Source organism: Mustela erminea, chromosome 3, assembly GCF_009829155.1.
Source record: "Mustela erminea isolate mMusErm1 chromosome 3, mMusErm1.Pri, whole genome shotgun sequence".
Lineage (NCBI taxonomy): Eukaryota > Metazoa > Chordata > Mammalia > Carnivora > Mustelidae > Mustela > Mustela erminea.
In genome coordinates this window covers 94,956,931-94,970,758 of record NC_045616.1, presented here as the reverse complement: position 1 = coordinate 94,970,758, position 13,828 = coordinate 94,956,931, and the positions used below count along the sequence as shown (strand labels likewise).

Genomic DNA, 13,828 nt, shown 5'->3' with positions numbered 1-13,828 from the left:
TAGTTCTAATCCTGTTCCCCCAAGGCCTCCATATATTCAGTGTCTTCTTTTCTACAGGTATTTAAACTCGGATAGCCGGGAGGTTGAAAAGCATGCATTTCCATTAGACTGCAGCTCTTCCCTATCCCTTTTTGTCTCTACTACCACCCCGCCCCCAGGCTGCCAAATGAATCATGCATATATAATGCCTCAATTTTCTTACCAGTTAATCCCTCTTTTATACTTAGCCACCTGACTTTTAGGGACACCACTGAACTTAAAATGTTCTCTTAACTTCTGATTTTTAAGGTGTGACATCAAGATATTTGTTCCCTTTGCCTCTGAGAAATCATCCCAAATGACCGAACGAGTATCAGAAATACAAATTTCATCTCCACTTCAACTAGGAATTATCTGTAACTCCCAAACACATTAAAAGGTTGACCCAAAACAGTCAAAGTTAAATAGGGGAATGGCAAATGCTCGAAAAGAACTTGTGTAGCTGAAGGTCTCAATGAAAGCTGGTAAAGTTCTCCAAAGCAGGTAACTCACCCGGAAGACAAGAAGAACACCACCCTCCTTTTTGAAATAACACAAAGGAATCTACAGACATAGAATTAGGTGGGGGCTGGACCATGTTCCTTACCAGGGAATGCCGGATAAAGTATATATAGCTACAGTACCTCGATAAGAAGCAGTTAAGCGGTGAGACTGGATAAAAGGTAGAAACTCTGAGTGGTAGGCAGCACTAAAGCCACCAATCTCCATGTGGTGGAAAGAAATAAAGGGTAAACAATTCACATTCAAGCTCAATTCTGCTAGCCTGGAATAATGCCCTAGATCCTCTTCATATGAACCTCCTGCAAATACTTGTACAGGAAAACTCACATCATTCAAAAAGAAAAAAAATAAACACAGAATCTATAATGAGCAGCTACAAGGAAAAACAACACAAAGAAAAATGCTGCCACCAATCAAATAAAAACTGGGACTAATCAATGACTTAGCCATGATTTCAAATGAATTAGTAAAATAAATAAAGAGCTTAATGGAGAGATACAAAGAGCTTAAGGAAAATATGGTAGAAGGACACTGGTAAAAAGAAGTTAACTAGTGAAGTTCAGAAAAGAAATGGAACACAAAACCAATACAGAAATTAAGGCCACCCTGGAACCTACAGAGGAGGGGAAAAAAGGAGACACTGCTACAACCTGATGCAAGTAATGTTGAGAAGAGGATTAACAAAAGCAGTTAATGGAAGTGGACAGAACTGGAAGCCCATGTTTCCAGAAGAAAAGTTCTAGCTCTCAGCTGGAGTAAAACAAAAACAACACAACAAAAAATGGAGTCTGGATGCGCTTAAGTAGGTAAAACGAATAGTTTGATTTTGCTGGCTTCACCCCTCTCCACAGGTACACAGCTGAAAGTTAAACTAGACAGCTGGTGATTTCTCCCACAGGGAGAGGGTGAACTAGTTAAGTACATGTTCTGGTTTCCCTAATTGTGTAGGATGCTATCAAAGACACTAACTTCACTCTTGTTTCACTAAGCTCCAGAACATCCAATAAAGTGGGAGCTCCATGACAGGGGTGCGGGAGCAGAACTGGAGAGTAGTATGGAAGATTCCTGGAGGACATTAAAGGAACACACGTCCTGCTGACAGCTTCTGGACTCCAACAGGAGTCAGCCCAGGAGCCACAAGGAACATCTCACCTCTCACCTGCAGATGGCCCCAAATGACCTACTGGCACCTGCCCTGCTCCATACACCCAACTCATACCCCTACATCCTTCTTCCCTCTGCTGCCGGCTCCCTGTCCGACGTCCTGAGAACAAGCTCTGGTAAAGAAGGAGCAGAGAAAATAGGCCAGAGTCTATGGGCAAAGGAAAAACCACAAACTTGAACTGGAGCACCACCTTCAGGAACATAGAACAGAATCTATTAGCAGATGACAGGGTATACTGGAGAATACAGAGAAGATAAACTTTAGAATTCTCTCACAAGAGGGAGGGGTGCCTGGGTGACTCAGTCAGTTAGGTGTCCGCCCTCGGCTCAGATCATGATCCCAGGGTCCTGGGATCGAGTCCCACCAAGTTCCAGGACCGTGTCAGGCAGAGAGGCTTGCTTCTCCCTCTCCCCCTGCTAGCAGCTCCCCCTGCTTGTGGGCACACATTCTCTCTGTGTCAAATAAATAAAATCTTAAAAAAGAGAGAGAGAGAGAGAGAGAAAGCACGGAGTAGATACATCCATGTAATGTCTGAGAAAGTCTTAGAATCTATAGGAAGACTGCTAAAGTTTTTTTGCCTCCCCTCACTCTAAAGACTGCTAGTAAAAACTGGGAGAGGGTTAATGCTACTTCAAAAGAAAAAACAAAAACAAATCAGGGAACCATGACATCACTGAAGTTCACAATAATCCTCTAGTTGCCAAACCCAAAGGCATGGAGAGCTACAATTTACCTGATAAAGAATTCAAAATAGCTATTTTAATGAAATTCAATGAGCTACAAGAAAATTCAGAAAGGTAATTCAATGAAAACAGGAAAATAATACATAATCAAAATGAGAAATTCAACAAAGATACAGAAATCATAAAAAAGAGTCATAGATTTTTTTAGAATGGAAGAATTCAATGAACAAAATAAAATAAAATGTCACAGAGAGCATCAGAATCAGAGTAGATGAAAGAGAAGAATCAGTGAGAATAAGAATAGCAACTTTGAAGTAACCCAGTTGGGGGTGGGAGTGGGGAGAATCAACAAGACTGAAACAAGCCTACATGGTCCACGGGCCCACCAAAAAACCCAACCATCCGAATTAGTTGAATTCCAGACAGGGGAAGAGACAGAGAAGGAGGAAAAAAGCCTATTTAAAGAAATATGGCTGAGAAATCCCCAAACATGAGATGAGATCTGGAAATTCAAGTTTATGAGGCTAACTGATTACCCCATTACTTCAATTCAAAACAACTTTCTCTAAGACTCACTGTAATAAAACTGTTAAAAATTAAAGAAAAGAGAATTCTAAAGGCAGCAAAAGAAAAAAAGATGATAACCCACAAAGGAACATCTACTAGGCTGTCAGCCGATTTTCTCAGCAGAAACCTTAGAGGCTAGGAGGGAGTGGGATGATATATTCAAAATGCTCTGAAAGAAAAAACTGTCAAACCGAGGGACACTATCTGGCAACATTATCCTGAGAAATGAAGTACCTTCCCAGGAAAACAAAAGCTGAGAGTATTTATCACCATTACACCTGCCTTATAAGAAACACTGAAAGGAGTTCTTTGAACTGAAATGAAATGATGTTAAATAGTAACATGAAAAGATATACAAATATATGCCCACTGTGATAAAGTTAAATGCATAGTTAAATTCAGATAACTTAAAAAAAAAAAAAAGATGTTATTGATTTCTTTGACAGAGCACAAGCAGTGGGGAGTGGCAGGCAGAGGGAGAGGGAGAACAGGCTCTCCACAGAGCAAGGAGCCCAATGTGGGGCTCGATCCCAAGACCCTGAGATCATGAGTTGAGCTGAAGGCAGAGCTTAATCAGCTGAGCCACCCAGGTGCCCCAAATTCAGATAACGCTTAATAGTGCAGTATGAGCATTTCTTAACCACTTAGAGAATAAAGCTTAAGGAACAACAAAATGACAACAGCCACTAAGATGTTAAGGAATACAGAATATAAAAAGGCAAATTCTGACACTGAAAACATATAGGAGCAGGGAGTAAAAGGGTAGAGTTTTGCATGTGACTGAAGTTGATATCAGCATGAAATAGTTATGTTTCATGTAAGTCTCATGGTAACCCCAGAGCAAATACCTATTGCAGACTCACAAGAGACAAGGAAAAGGGAATCAGAGCATTTAAACACAGATGATCATCAATTCACAAAAGCACATAGCAAGAGAGTAAAAATGAAAAAAGGGAAACTACAAAACAGCTAGAACTGTAACACAGCAGTAATAAAAGTCCTTACCAGCAAACATTCTACATGTAAATGGACTGAATTCTCCCATCAAAAGGCACAGAATGGGTGGATGAATAAGAAAACAAGACCCAACTATATGCTGCCTATAGAAGACTCACTGTGGCTTAAAAGACACAAATAAACTCAAAGTAAAAGGATGGAAAAGATAAAACCATGCAAATAGAAACCAGAAGAAAGCAGAGGATGCTTTATTTGTATCAGACCAAATGGATTTCAAGCCAAAAATGGTAACAAAGACAAAGGAGGTCATGATATAATGATAAAGGGCCAACTCATCCAGAAAACATAAAAATCATGAATGTGTGTGCGCCCAACATTTCAGCATGTAACTATATTAGCAAACAGAAACAGATCTGAAGGGAGAAAACAGACAACAACGCATTAGTAAGGGACTATACTATACCACTTTCAGCAATGATGAATTACCTAGACAGGAAATCAATAAATGGACTGAACCATACTTTAGACCAAATGGACCTAACATATATATATACAGGACAGTCTTTTCACCATTAGCAGATTATACACTCTTCTCAAGCATAAATGGAACATTCTCCAGGAGATATTATAAAATAAATCACAAGTGTCTTGGAAAATATAGGAATACTGAAATAATGTCAAGTATTTTTTTCTGACCATAAGGTGGTAAAACTAGGGGAATTCACAAGAGGAAAATGGGAAAAATCTACCAATAAAGAGAAACTGAACAAACACTCCCTTGAACAACCAATAGGTCAGGAAAAAAAAAAAATCAGAAGGGAAATAACTATCTCTCAACAAACTAAAATGGATACATACCATAACAAAACCTATGGGATGCCGCAAAAACGATTTCCAAGACAGAATTTTAGCAATAATTTTATTAAGCAATGGAAATTACCTGGCTTTTCATATCAAAAGAAGAAACTCAGCCCAAAGTTAGGAAAAGGAAAAAAATAAAGATCAGAACAGGAAGATATCAAATAGAGGCCAGAAAAATAAAAAAGATCAATGGAATTAAGAGAGGATTTTTTCTGAAATGATAAACAAAATTGACAAACCGTTAGCTAGACTAAGAAAAATAACGAAAATAAATAAAATATTACTACCTAATTCCAGGAAAACTGATTGATTCGCTTGTGTCATCTCTGCTATAAAGTTAGTTTCTTTGATATACTTAATATAAAATATGGGAAAACAAAGCAATTAATTTTACAGGAACTACTAAATATGAATAATGTGTGTAATAAAACAGTCGTTAAAACAAAACAAACCTTTAACCAAATACCCACCTTGGAGCTGTCTTTCCTTCTTTCAAATTGCTTTCCTTGGCTGTAAAGACACTATCGTAACTGTGGTTTTTTTGTTTGTTTGTTTTTTTAAGATTTTATTATTTGGGGCACCTGGGTGGCTCAGTGGGTTAAAGCCTCTGCCTTCGGCTCAGGTCATGATCTCAGGGTCCTGGGATTGAGCCCCTCATTGGGCTCTCTGCTCAGCAGGGAGCCTGCTTCCTCCTCTCTCTCTCTCTGCCTGCCTCTCTGCCTACTTGTGATCTCTATCTGTCAAATAAATAAATAAAATCTTAAAAAAAAAAAGATTTTATTTATTTGACAGAGGGAAAGAGACCACAAGTAGGCAGAGAGGTAGGCAGAGGGGGGGGGAAGCAGGCTCCCCGCTGAGCAGAGAGCCTGATGTGGGGCTCCATCCAAGGACCCTGGGATCATGACCTGAGCTGAAGCAGAGGCTTTAACCCACTGAGCCACCCAGGCGCCCATAACTGTGCTGTTCTATTATTTCTTGAAACTGTCCCCTATCTCTTTGGCTCAACTCTCTACCCCTACACTCTGGATGGTCACTAGTTACGGCTCTTAAACCCTCTACTATTTATTTTTTACATTCTCTTTTTACATAGAGATCTCTCTGTGTTAATCAGCTTTTTTTTTCCACAGACTACTCCAAAACTGAGCCTCTAACTCTCACATTCTAACTTTATGCCTCCTACACAGTTTCAATTTCTAGCCTTCCAAGCATGCATCAATGGAATCTTGGTTCCTTGTTTTAGACTCAGCTGTTAAAAACTCTGAAGTAAGTGGCATGATTCCTGCATTTTATAGGTGAAAAAAAAGTCTTCAATTTTCTACTGACACAGTGCTACTACACTGGAGAGGCAGGACTCAGACACAGGTTCAGCTGTTCTAAAGGTTAAGGCTCATATCTGTTCAATACTCCTTCTAAAATCAAATTTAAAAAAATCACACCAACAAAAATTCCTCCTAAAGCGTCTAATTCAAGCGCACCCACTGGTTACCTTCATAAAGGAGTTTCTCATCACCATGACAGATTTATGATTATAAAGATTCCAATTCTATCTCATGTGAGACTAGAGCAGGTCATAATTAAATTCTGTGGGAGTTATACATAGCTGGGATGAGGAGGTAATTATGCTGCAATATACAAGCACATGATCTTATAAATAGGCAAAACTATAACTACCCTCCACCTTTAAAACCTGACTTCCTTTAGGGACGCCTGGGTGGCTCAGTTGGTTGGACGACTGCCTTCAGCTCAGGTCATGATCCCGGAGTCCCGAGATCGAGTCCCGCATCAGGCTCCCAGCTCCACGGAGAGTCTGCTTCTCCCTCTGACCTTCTCCTCACTCATGCTCTTTCTCACTGTCTCTCTCTCAATAAATAAATAAAATCTTTAAAAAAAAACAAAACCTGACTTCCTTTAAGAGGAACCCCTTATCACTATACTAGGGGAGGGTCAGAAAATACATTATTACCTCAGTTAGCCAATCTAGCCAGTCACAGTGAGTCAGGGGAAGAAAGGCTTCCAGGACATATAACCATCCATACTTCCTGGACTTAGAGACCATGAATTTTTAAATTCTAAGGCCTATTGTGGTTCAGCAACAATACAACCAGATACCTCATGCAGTGTTTGATAAACAAATCAGTGCTCACCAAATGGTTACCATTATTATCATTATTTATTGTTGTTTTTATTGTTTCAAAATTGCAATTTTAGGTTGGAGCAGTGATGCCACACTGATTTTTCAGTGCCAAATCGCAGTGAGGCAGATAGGGAAAGATGCCCGATACGGGAATCATGATAAAGATCACCTGTTGGCCATATATCCCAAGAGAGTATAATCCATCAAAGGGGGGAGAAGGAAAAAAATGGGAAGGTACTTAACCCTCTTCAGCAAAAGAAATGTTTAAATGAAAGATGGCAGAAAAAGAAAGTGAAAAAGTCACTATCACCAGAACGGAAAATTAAATCTAACAATACTTTGAAAGCCTATTAATTGGAATTTTCTTCTAGTCACTTAATACCTATGTAAAAAATCAGCTTCATGTCTAAACTATACACAAATATTCATACATACTTACCTTATTATGGCAAACATGGAATTGAAGTTCTACATTCTCGACAATGAAGAGCAATTTAATTAAAATGCTTAATAATCTTCATTCGTTTCAGCTGATTGGATTCAGTTAAAATCTCTGAGGCAACCCAGAATGTCTCCTGGTTAACAATGTCCTCAAACTCTTTCAAGTGAGTATTTCCTGTTTTGGAATCTAATTTAAAAAGGTCATCAATGTATTCAGTAGGCTCAATATTACGAAACAAATCGAAGTCCCTCATTGACAGCTGAGTGGCCACTTCAATGGTACTGAGCTGCAGCATGGAGAGTTGGCTTTCCTTCACTAGTTCTTGAGCATCTTCATCTGAACATAAGGTTTCTGTTTCCATGTTATTTTTTAAATAATACCTAAAAGAAAAAAACTATCTTTATAACAGATTTCACATTTATAAAGAGCACTTTCTTTTGGACTGTTGTCGAAATGTGATTATACTGTTTGTCAAAAACATCAGATGTTTGTCAAAAACATCAGACTATTCAGGAAAATTAACATTGTAAATGAGAAGACAAAGAAGTTACCCTGTTGTTCCACCATTTGACATCTATTAGAGAGTAAAAATAATGTTGACAATGCTGCGAACCTAACCATTTTATGAAACTACTCACATAATGTGTCAACAACTGTGTGTGTGTTCTTAGGGATAAAGCGCTAAGAGGCATAAATGAAGGAAGCTGATGCAGGGTAGGTACTATGTCAGTATTTGTTCATGGGCAGCATGAATGAACATCTGAATCAAGACTGTTTACACTTCTATTCAGAAGTCGTTCTTACACTCATTTTCTTCTTTCTCAATTCCCAAGAGAAGCAAAGAATAAAACCAGTAAAGAGGAAAAACCTCTCCACTAATGAGTTCTCCCTTCTCAAATACAAAACTTCGTTCCAGCAAACGGCACTGATTGGCAATCATAAAAGAGACCTTCATTTTCTTCTTTTTACATTAACAAATCTGTAACACTTAAAAGTTAAAGACAAGTTTCACAGCTGGGAAGTATCTTGTATAGGGCTGTTGCTGGGGATAAAAAAGGTAACATACTTGTCATGTGTCTTTTAGTTCATTCTTTTCTAATATACAATTTTTTCCCCAGCACTCAGTTTGTGACCATCTATTTTTGACTATCAAGGAACTATATCTTGTTTTCTTCTGTGTGTATACTATTCACATACCTAAAAGAACACTATAAATGTGTTGAGACCCTAGTTAATAAAATTGTATCTAACATTTATAGTGGGGGACTAACTCATTCATTCAATTAACATTCTTATGTGGTAGGTTCTACTATTATCATTCCCATTTTTTTAGTGAGAAAACTCAAGCAGAGAAAAACCAAATAACTCACTCTGGTCAGAGCTGGGACTTTCCCAGACTGCTGAGCACTCTGGCTCCACTAAGTATATCTAGCAAGGCTGAGTTCATCCATTCTCTCTTACCAGTAACCATAAGAGGTAGTCATTTTTAGGTTTCTAAGGATCTTAACTCTATATACAGAATTTAGGCTCACTAAAAAGAACATTATTCTCAGACAAAATCACCAGAGTTAACAACAAATGTACTATAGAAACAATCTTCTAGTTGATCAAATAATATTCAAAGCAAATTTTTAAAAATTAGAAAAGTTATTCCACAGTCACAGTTGGAAAACTGCTTAGAAAAAGAACTGTAAAAATTATGCCCTCTTTTGCACAGAGTACATTTTAGTCATACTAAAAACAAATTTGTAACTAAACACATACATACTCAGATACATACAAAGATAAGTATCATTTGGTTTCCTCTCTAAAAAGTGGACTACACCAGTGGTTCTAAGAATGTGTTTTAGCAAGAGGGCTAAAATATTTTAGCAAATTATCCTTCCCTTCCTTCTCCTACTTTCGAGTAGTCCTTATGAGTGCTTACGCTCTGAGATTCCATTTATATAATTATGGAGACAAAGCTGAAAAAAAAAAAGCCTACTTTAATTTTAGAGAAATTTCAATGATCCTAAGACATGATATTTCTACTTAATATATCTGTTTTTATACACAATCTTCAAAAACACATCTACATAAAAAGGGGACTAAAAGGTATAAAAATTTTCAGTTATATAATAACTAATGGAAATGAAAACTACAACATAGCAAATATAATCAATAATATTGTAGTAACACTGTATGGTGACTACAGTTTTCATGCTGAACACTGAGTAACAGAACTATTGAACATATTGTACACCTGAAACTAAAACACCATTGTAAGTTAATTGTACAATTAAAAAAAAATCTAGAAATAAGTACATTCACTAATAAGCACATTCACCTTCCATTGAGCTGAATTCTATCAGCTAATTTGGAGAACTGGTCTGGAAGTCTTCTCTGTTTTATGACACCCTCGGGAGTAACAGAAACTTCACAGAGAGAATATGTGTCGGACGCACCCGTCAAACCAAATTCATGAACAGCATGACAAACAACTTCTTTAGCTGTAGTGTCTTTACTGATGATAATGTAGCAACTCTGTTGATCTGCTTTGAAAACTCTTATAACTTGATCAGGAATATCTACGTAAATACAAAAGTGTGCCTTGTTATTTTCAAGACAATTCAACTCTTCATAAAGCAATTTAGAACAAAAAGATACCTCTGGACAGTGATACATACCTATCTATTTCAGGAGGTTAACAGAAGTCACTGTTGCATTTATTGGTAAATGAAGGTATCTACCTTTCCAGGTGACAAAATACTAATATATGTTCACAGAAAAACACACACAAAATGATAAACATTATGATTTGGAAGCCACAATCCTTTTTATTTATTACAAACATTTGAGGTCATTAAATACTCTTCACAAAACAATTTTTTAAAATAGATTTTATTATTTGGGAGAGCTAGAGAGAGAGCACAAGTAGGCAGAGCAGCAGGCAGAGGGAGAGGGAGAAGCAGGCTCTCTGCTGAGCAAGGAGCCCGATGAAGGGCTCAATCCCAGGACCCTGGGATCATGACCTGAGCCGAAGGCAGCTTTAGCCGCTTAACTGACTGTACCACCCAGGCACCCCAACAAAACAATTTTTAGAAGAGGCATAGGACTCGTAATGTGTATTTATATTTTTAAGATTATTTATTTATTTGTTTATTTGACAGAGATCACAAATAGGCAGAGAGGCAGGCAGAGGGAGAAGGGAAGGAGGCTCCCCACTGAACCCGATGCAGGGCTTGATCCCGGGACCCCAGGATGATGACCTGAGCTGAAGGTGGAGGCTTTAATCCACTGAGCCACCCAGGTGCCCCTTTTTAAATTGTCCAAACCTTTAGTGACAGACATTTAGGCTGCATATCTTTTATAACAACACTGTGATGACTAATACTCCCTTTCCCTGGTAGATTAACCTTTGCAGTCAATCTGATTATTTCCTCAGAGAAAATCCAGTGGGGGAGGGGAGATGGGAGGGGAGAAAGAGAGAGAGAGGATTTGCTGAGTTAGGAGGAGGGCAGGCATATTTTTAAGGTTTTTGAAATATACTGCCAAAATGCTCCCCAGAGAGGTTATAATATTTTATAACGCTAGAATATAAAGAGAGCAATTTTAATCACATCCTTACCCAACTATTCATTACAATTTTTTTTTCATTTTGAAATCGCTATGCTTTTCCTCCCTCTAAAAATATGTCATTATCTTACATTTCATTTCTTTGATTATAGGTGAGAGTCACTTGTTTAATGAGCGACTAATATTCCTTCTTTTTGAATACTTTTTACATTCTTTATGCTTTTTCTTACTGAATTATAGTAGATACCAACACTCAGTCTACCATACAGTGGCACATGTCTTCCTATTTTTATATTTATTTAACACAGGAAAACTGATTTGGTTAAACATTTTTTTTCTTTGGGATTTCTGCTATTAGCAGACAAATCCTAATTCAAGATATGCACAAGTAAGTAATGATTATCTCCTTCCCTCATTCTACCTTATTTTATTTTGTTATACTGCATCGGCTAAAACTTTAAAAACAATGTTCAATACGATGACCCTGGACTAATTTGAACAGAGTGTATCTCCTCCCTAATATTTCTTAATATTAATAATTTCTTGATAATAAATCAGTTACAAAAGTTTTGTTCTTTAAATTAAGAAAAATGTATTATTTGTTAGTTTTTTGGTAACAACTATAATTGGACTGGGCGATTTTGGTGGCTCAAGTAATTATATATGGTTTGTCTAGTACTATCTCATTAGCACTACATATATTAACTTTTAGAGATGAAGAAAAATGACAAATTTGTCTCAAAGCCATCTCAAGTACAATTCTGGCTAAAGGAAAGAATAATGAAAGAGATGTGGCAGAAGATAATTTCAGAGAATAAGATACTACTCTGAGGCTCATGGGACAAAAAGAGACCCCCAAGACTGGAAGATTCAACTAAACATATATGAATGCCTGGAAAACACAGTCTTAAGAGTTCTAGGCCCACTGTCAAGCTGGAAGCAGAAGTCTTCATATATTCAGTCAAGTTCCTTTCGTAAGATGTATGCACCAAATGGCCTTTCTTTCTCTTTTTTTTTTTTTTTTAAAGATTTTATTTATTTATTTGACAGAGAGAAATTACAAGTACACTGAGAGGCAGGCAGAGAGAGAGAGAAGGAAGCAGGCTCCCTGCTGAGCAGAGAGCCCGATGCGGGACTCGATCCCAGGACCCTGAGATCATGACCTGAGCCGAAGGCAGCGGCTTAACCCACTGAGCCACCCAGGCGCCCCCAAATGGCCTTTCTTAATGTATGCAAATATTTGAGTCACCAAAAGCTTCTTGTTCGTACTTCCTTGCAGTGAGTCAATCCTTAGGGTGGTAATGACATCAGTTCTCTAAACCTACAAGGCTTAAGATTAGACTGTTTTATGATCCACTCAAATCAGAGATGCTTTTCTACTCTTGGCTAGAAAATGATTTCAAGCAGAGGGAAATTCCAAGAGAAAGATACTGGACAAAGGGTTTCATTATCCCCTTGAACTTGAACTCTGTATAAAGAGGTCAAACAACTAACTACTGTTACCTGTACTGTCCCCATCCTCTACAAAAAAAGGCCTCAGTTATCTGGGGCTCTAGTACTGGATCAGTTTACTAGTTTTTTTTTTTTTTTTTTTTAGATTTTATTTATTTATTTGACAGAGAGATCACAAGTAGGCAGAGAGCCAGGCAGAGAGGAGAGGAGGAAGCAGGCTTCCCCCAGAGCAGAGAGCCCAATGCAGGGTTCGATCCCAGGACCCTGGGATGATGACCCGGGCCGAAGGCAGAGGCTTTAACCCACTGAGCCACCCAGGCACCCCAGTTTACTAGGTTTTTGCCAGCAGGATTGGCTAACTTTGAGGCAAAGGGGAGATGCTCTGATCTCTTTTATTAATTTCTCCAGAGAAATTTATTCACAAAGACAGATTGGGAATTTGCACATATTTCATTTTCTCTTCTTTTACTTTCAAATACTAATAACATCTGGGAAGGAACTCAGACTTGTAAAACAACAAACATCTTGCAAAACAGTGTAAAAGAAAGTCATACTGTTAAAGCCATTTGTTTCCCATGAGAAGGCCAAACTGTTACATAATCACATCATGTAAGAGGGATCTGGACATCATGAATGGGTACCCCTAGAATAGATCCATAAAAGGGATTATTCAAAGGGCACCCTATTACCTAAATCCTGATTAATTTGCCAAGGTAATAAATACCAATCTGGAAAATGATTTGTAAAAATAATGGAGGTAAACATTTCTTTGCACTGTTATCGGTGTCATGGTAAAATTTTGTTTTAAAATTGTGACAGTTTATGTCACCATGTTTGTTGTTAGAAGGGCGTATGTGTCAAATGTAATACTTAACACAGGTAAGATAGCAAATGTTAAATGATCAGATGAATGGTAGACATGACATTAGAATAAAATTGAATCAAAGGAAAATGATTTCAAATTTTAGGCATGAAACTAAAATGCACCTAAAAATAAAACCCCATAAGGAAAAAAGAGACATTTAAAAAGAATCTTGAGGACTATAGCATTTATTAATCTTATTATTCCTATTTCATTAAAAAAATCTTAGGTAATAGGTAAATGATTTAAGAGAAGAAATCTCCAATATCTGGACTTTCAACTCAAAGGCAGAATTTCTAGAATACTAACTATAATCCTCCTGATTAAAATAAAGAAATAACATACTTGAAGGATGCATGTATTCACCCCAGTAATAAAGAAGGGACTATTTAAGTAATATTCTATAAAAACAAAACCAAAGACTGCCTTTTAATCATACTTTAAGTTGTTAGCTGCCAATTAAGTACTTATGGAGTGCCTATTATGTGTCAACAGTATTTAAGCGATGAACATACAGAAATAAAGGAGATGGGACAAAGTCTCTGCTCTCGGGGACTTGCTTATTAGACAAAGTGGTGGTTCACGGAAAGACAATCCACATCATGAGAAG

General features: G+C 37.6%; 1 protein-coding gene across 1 annotated transcript in view; it reads right to left on the bottom strand.

Annotated features, from left to right (window-relative positions):
• RAPGEF6 (Rap guanine nucleotide exchange factor 6) overlaps positions 1-13,828 on the bottom strand; it is a 196,720-nt gene that overhangs the window by 34,644 nt on the left and 148,248 nt on the right. Inside the window, 3 exon segments of the mRNA XM_032336811.1 lie at positions 7,347-7,377; positions 7,380-7,729; positions 9,676-9,916. Coding sequence (XP_032192702.1) covers positions 7,347-7,377; positions 7,380-7,729; positions 9,676-9,916 — 622 coding nt within the window.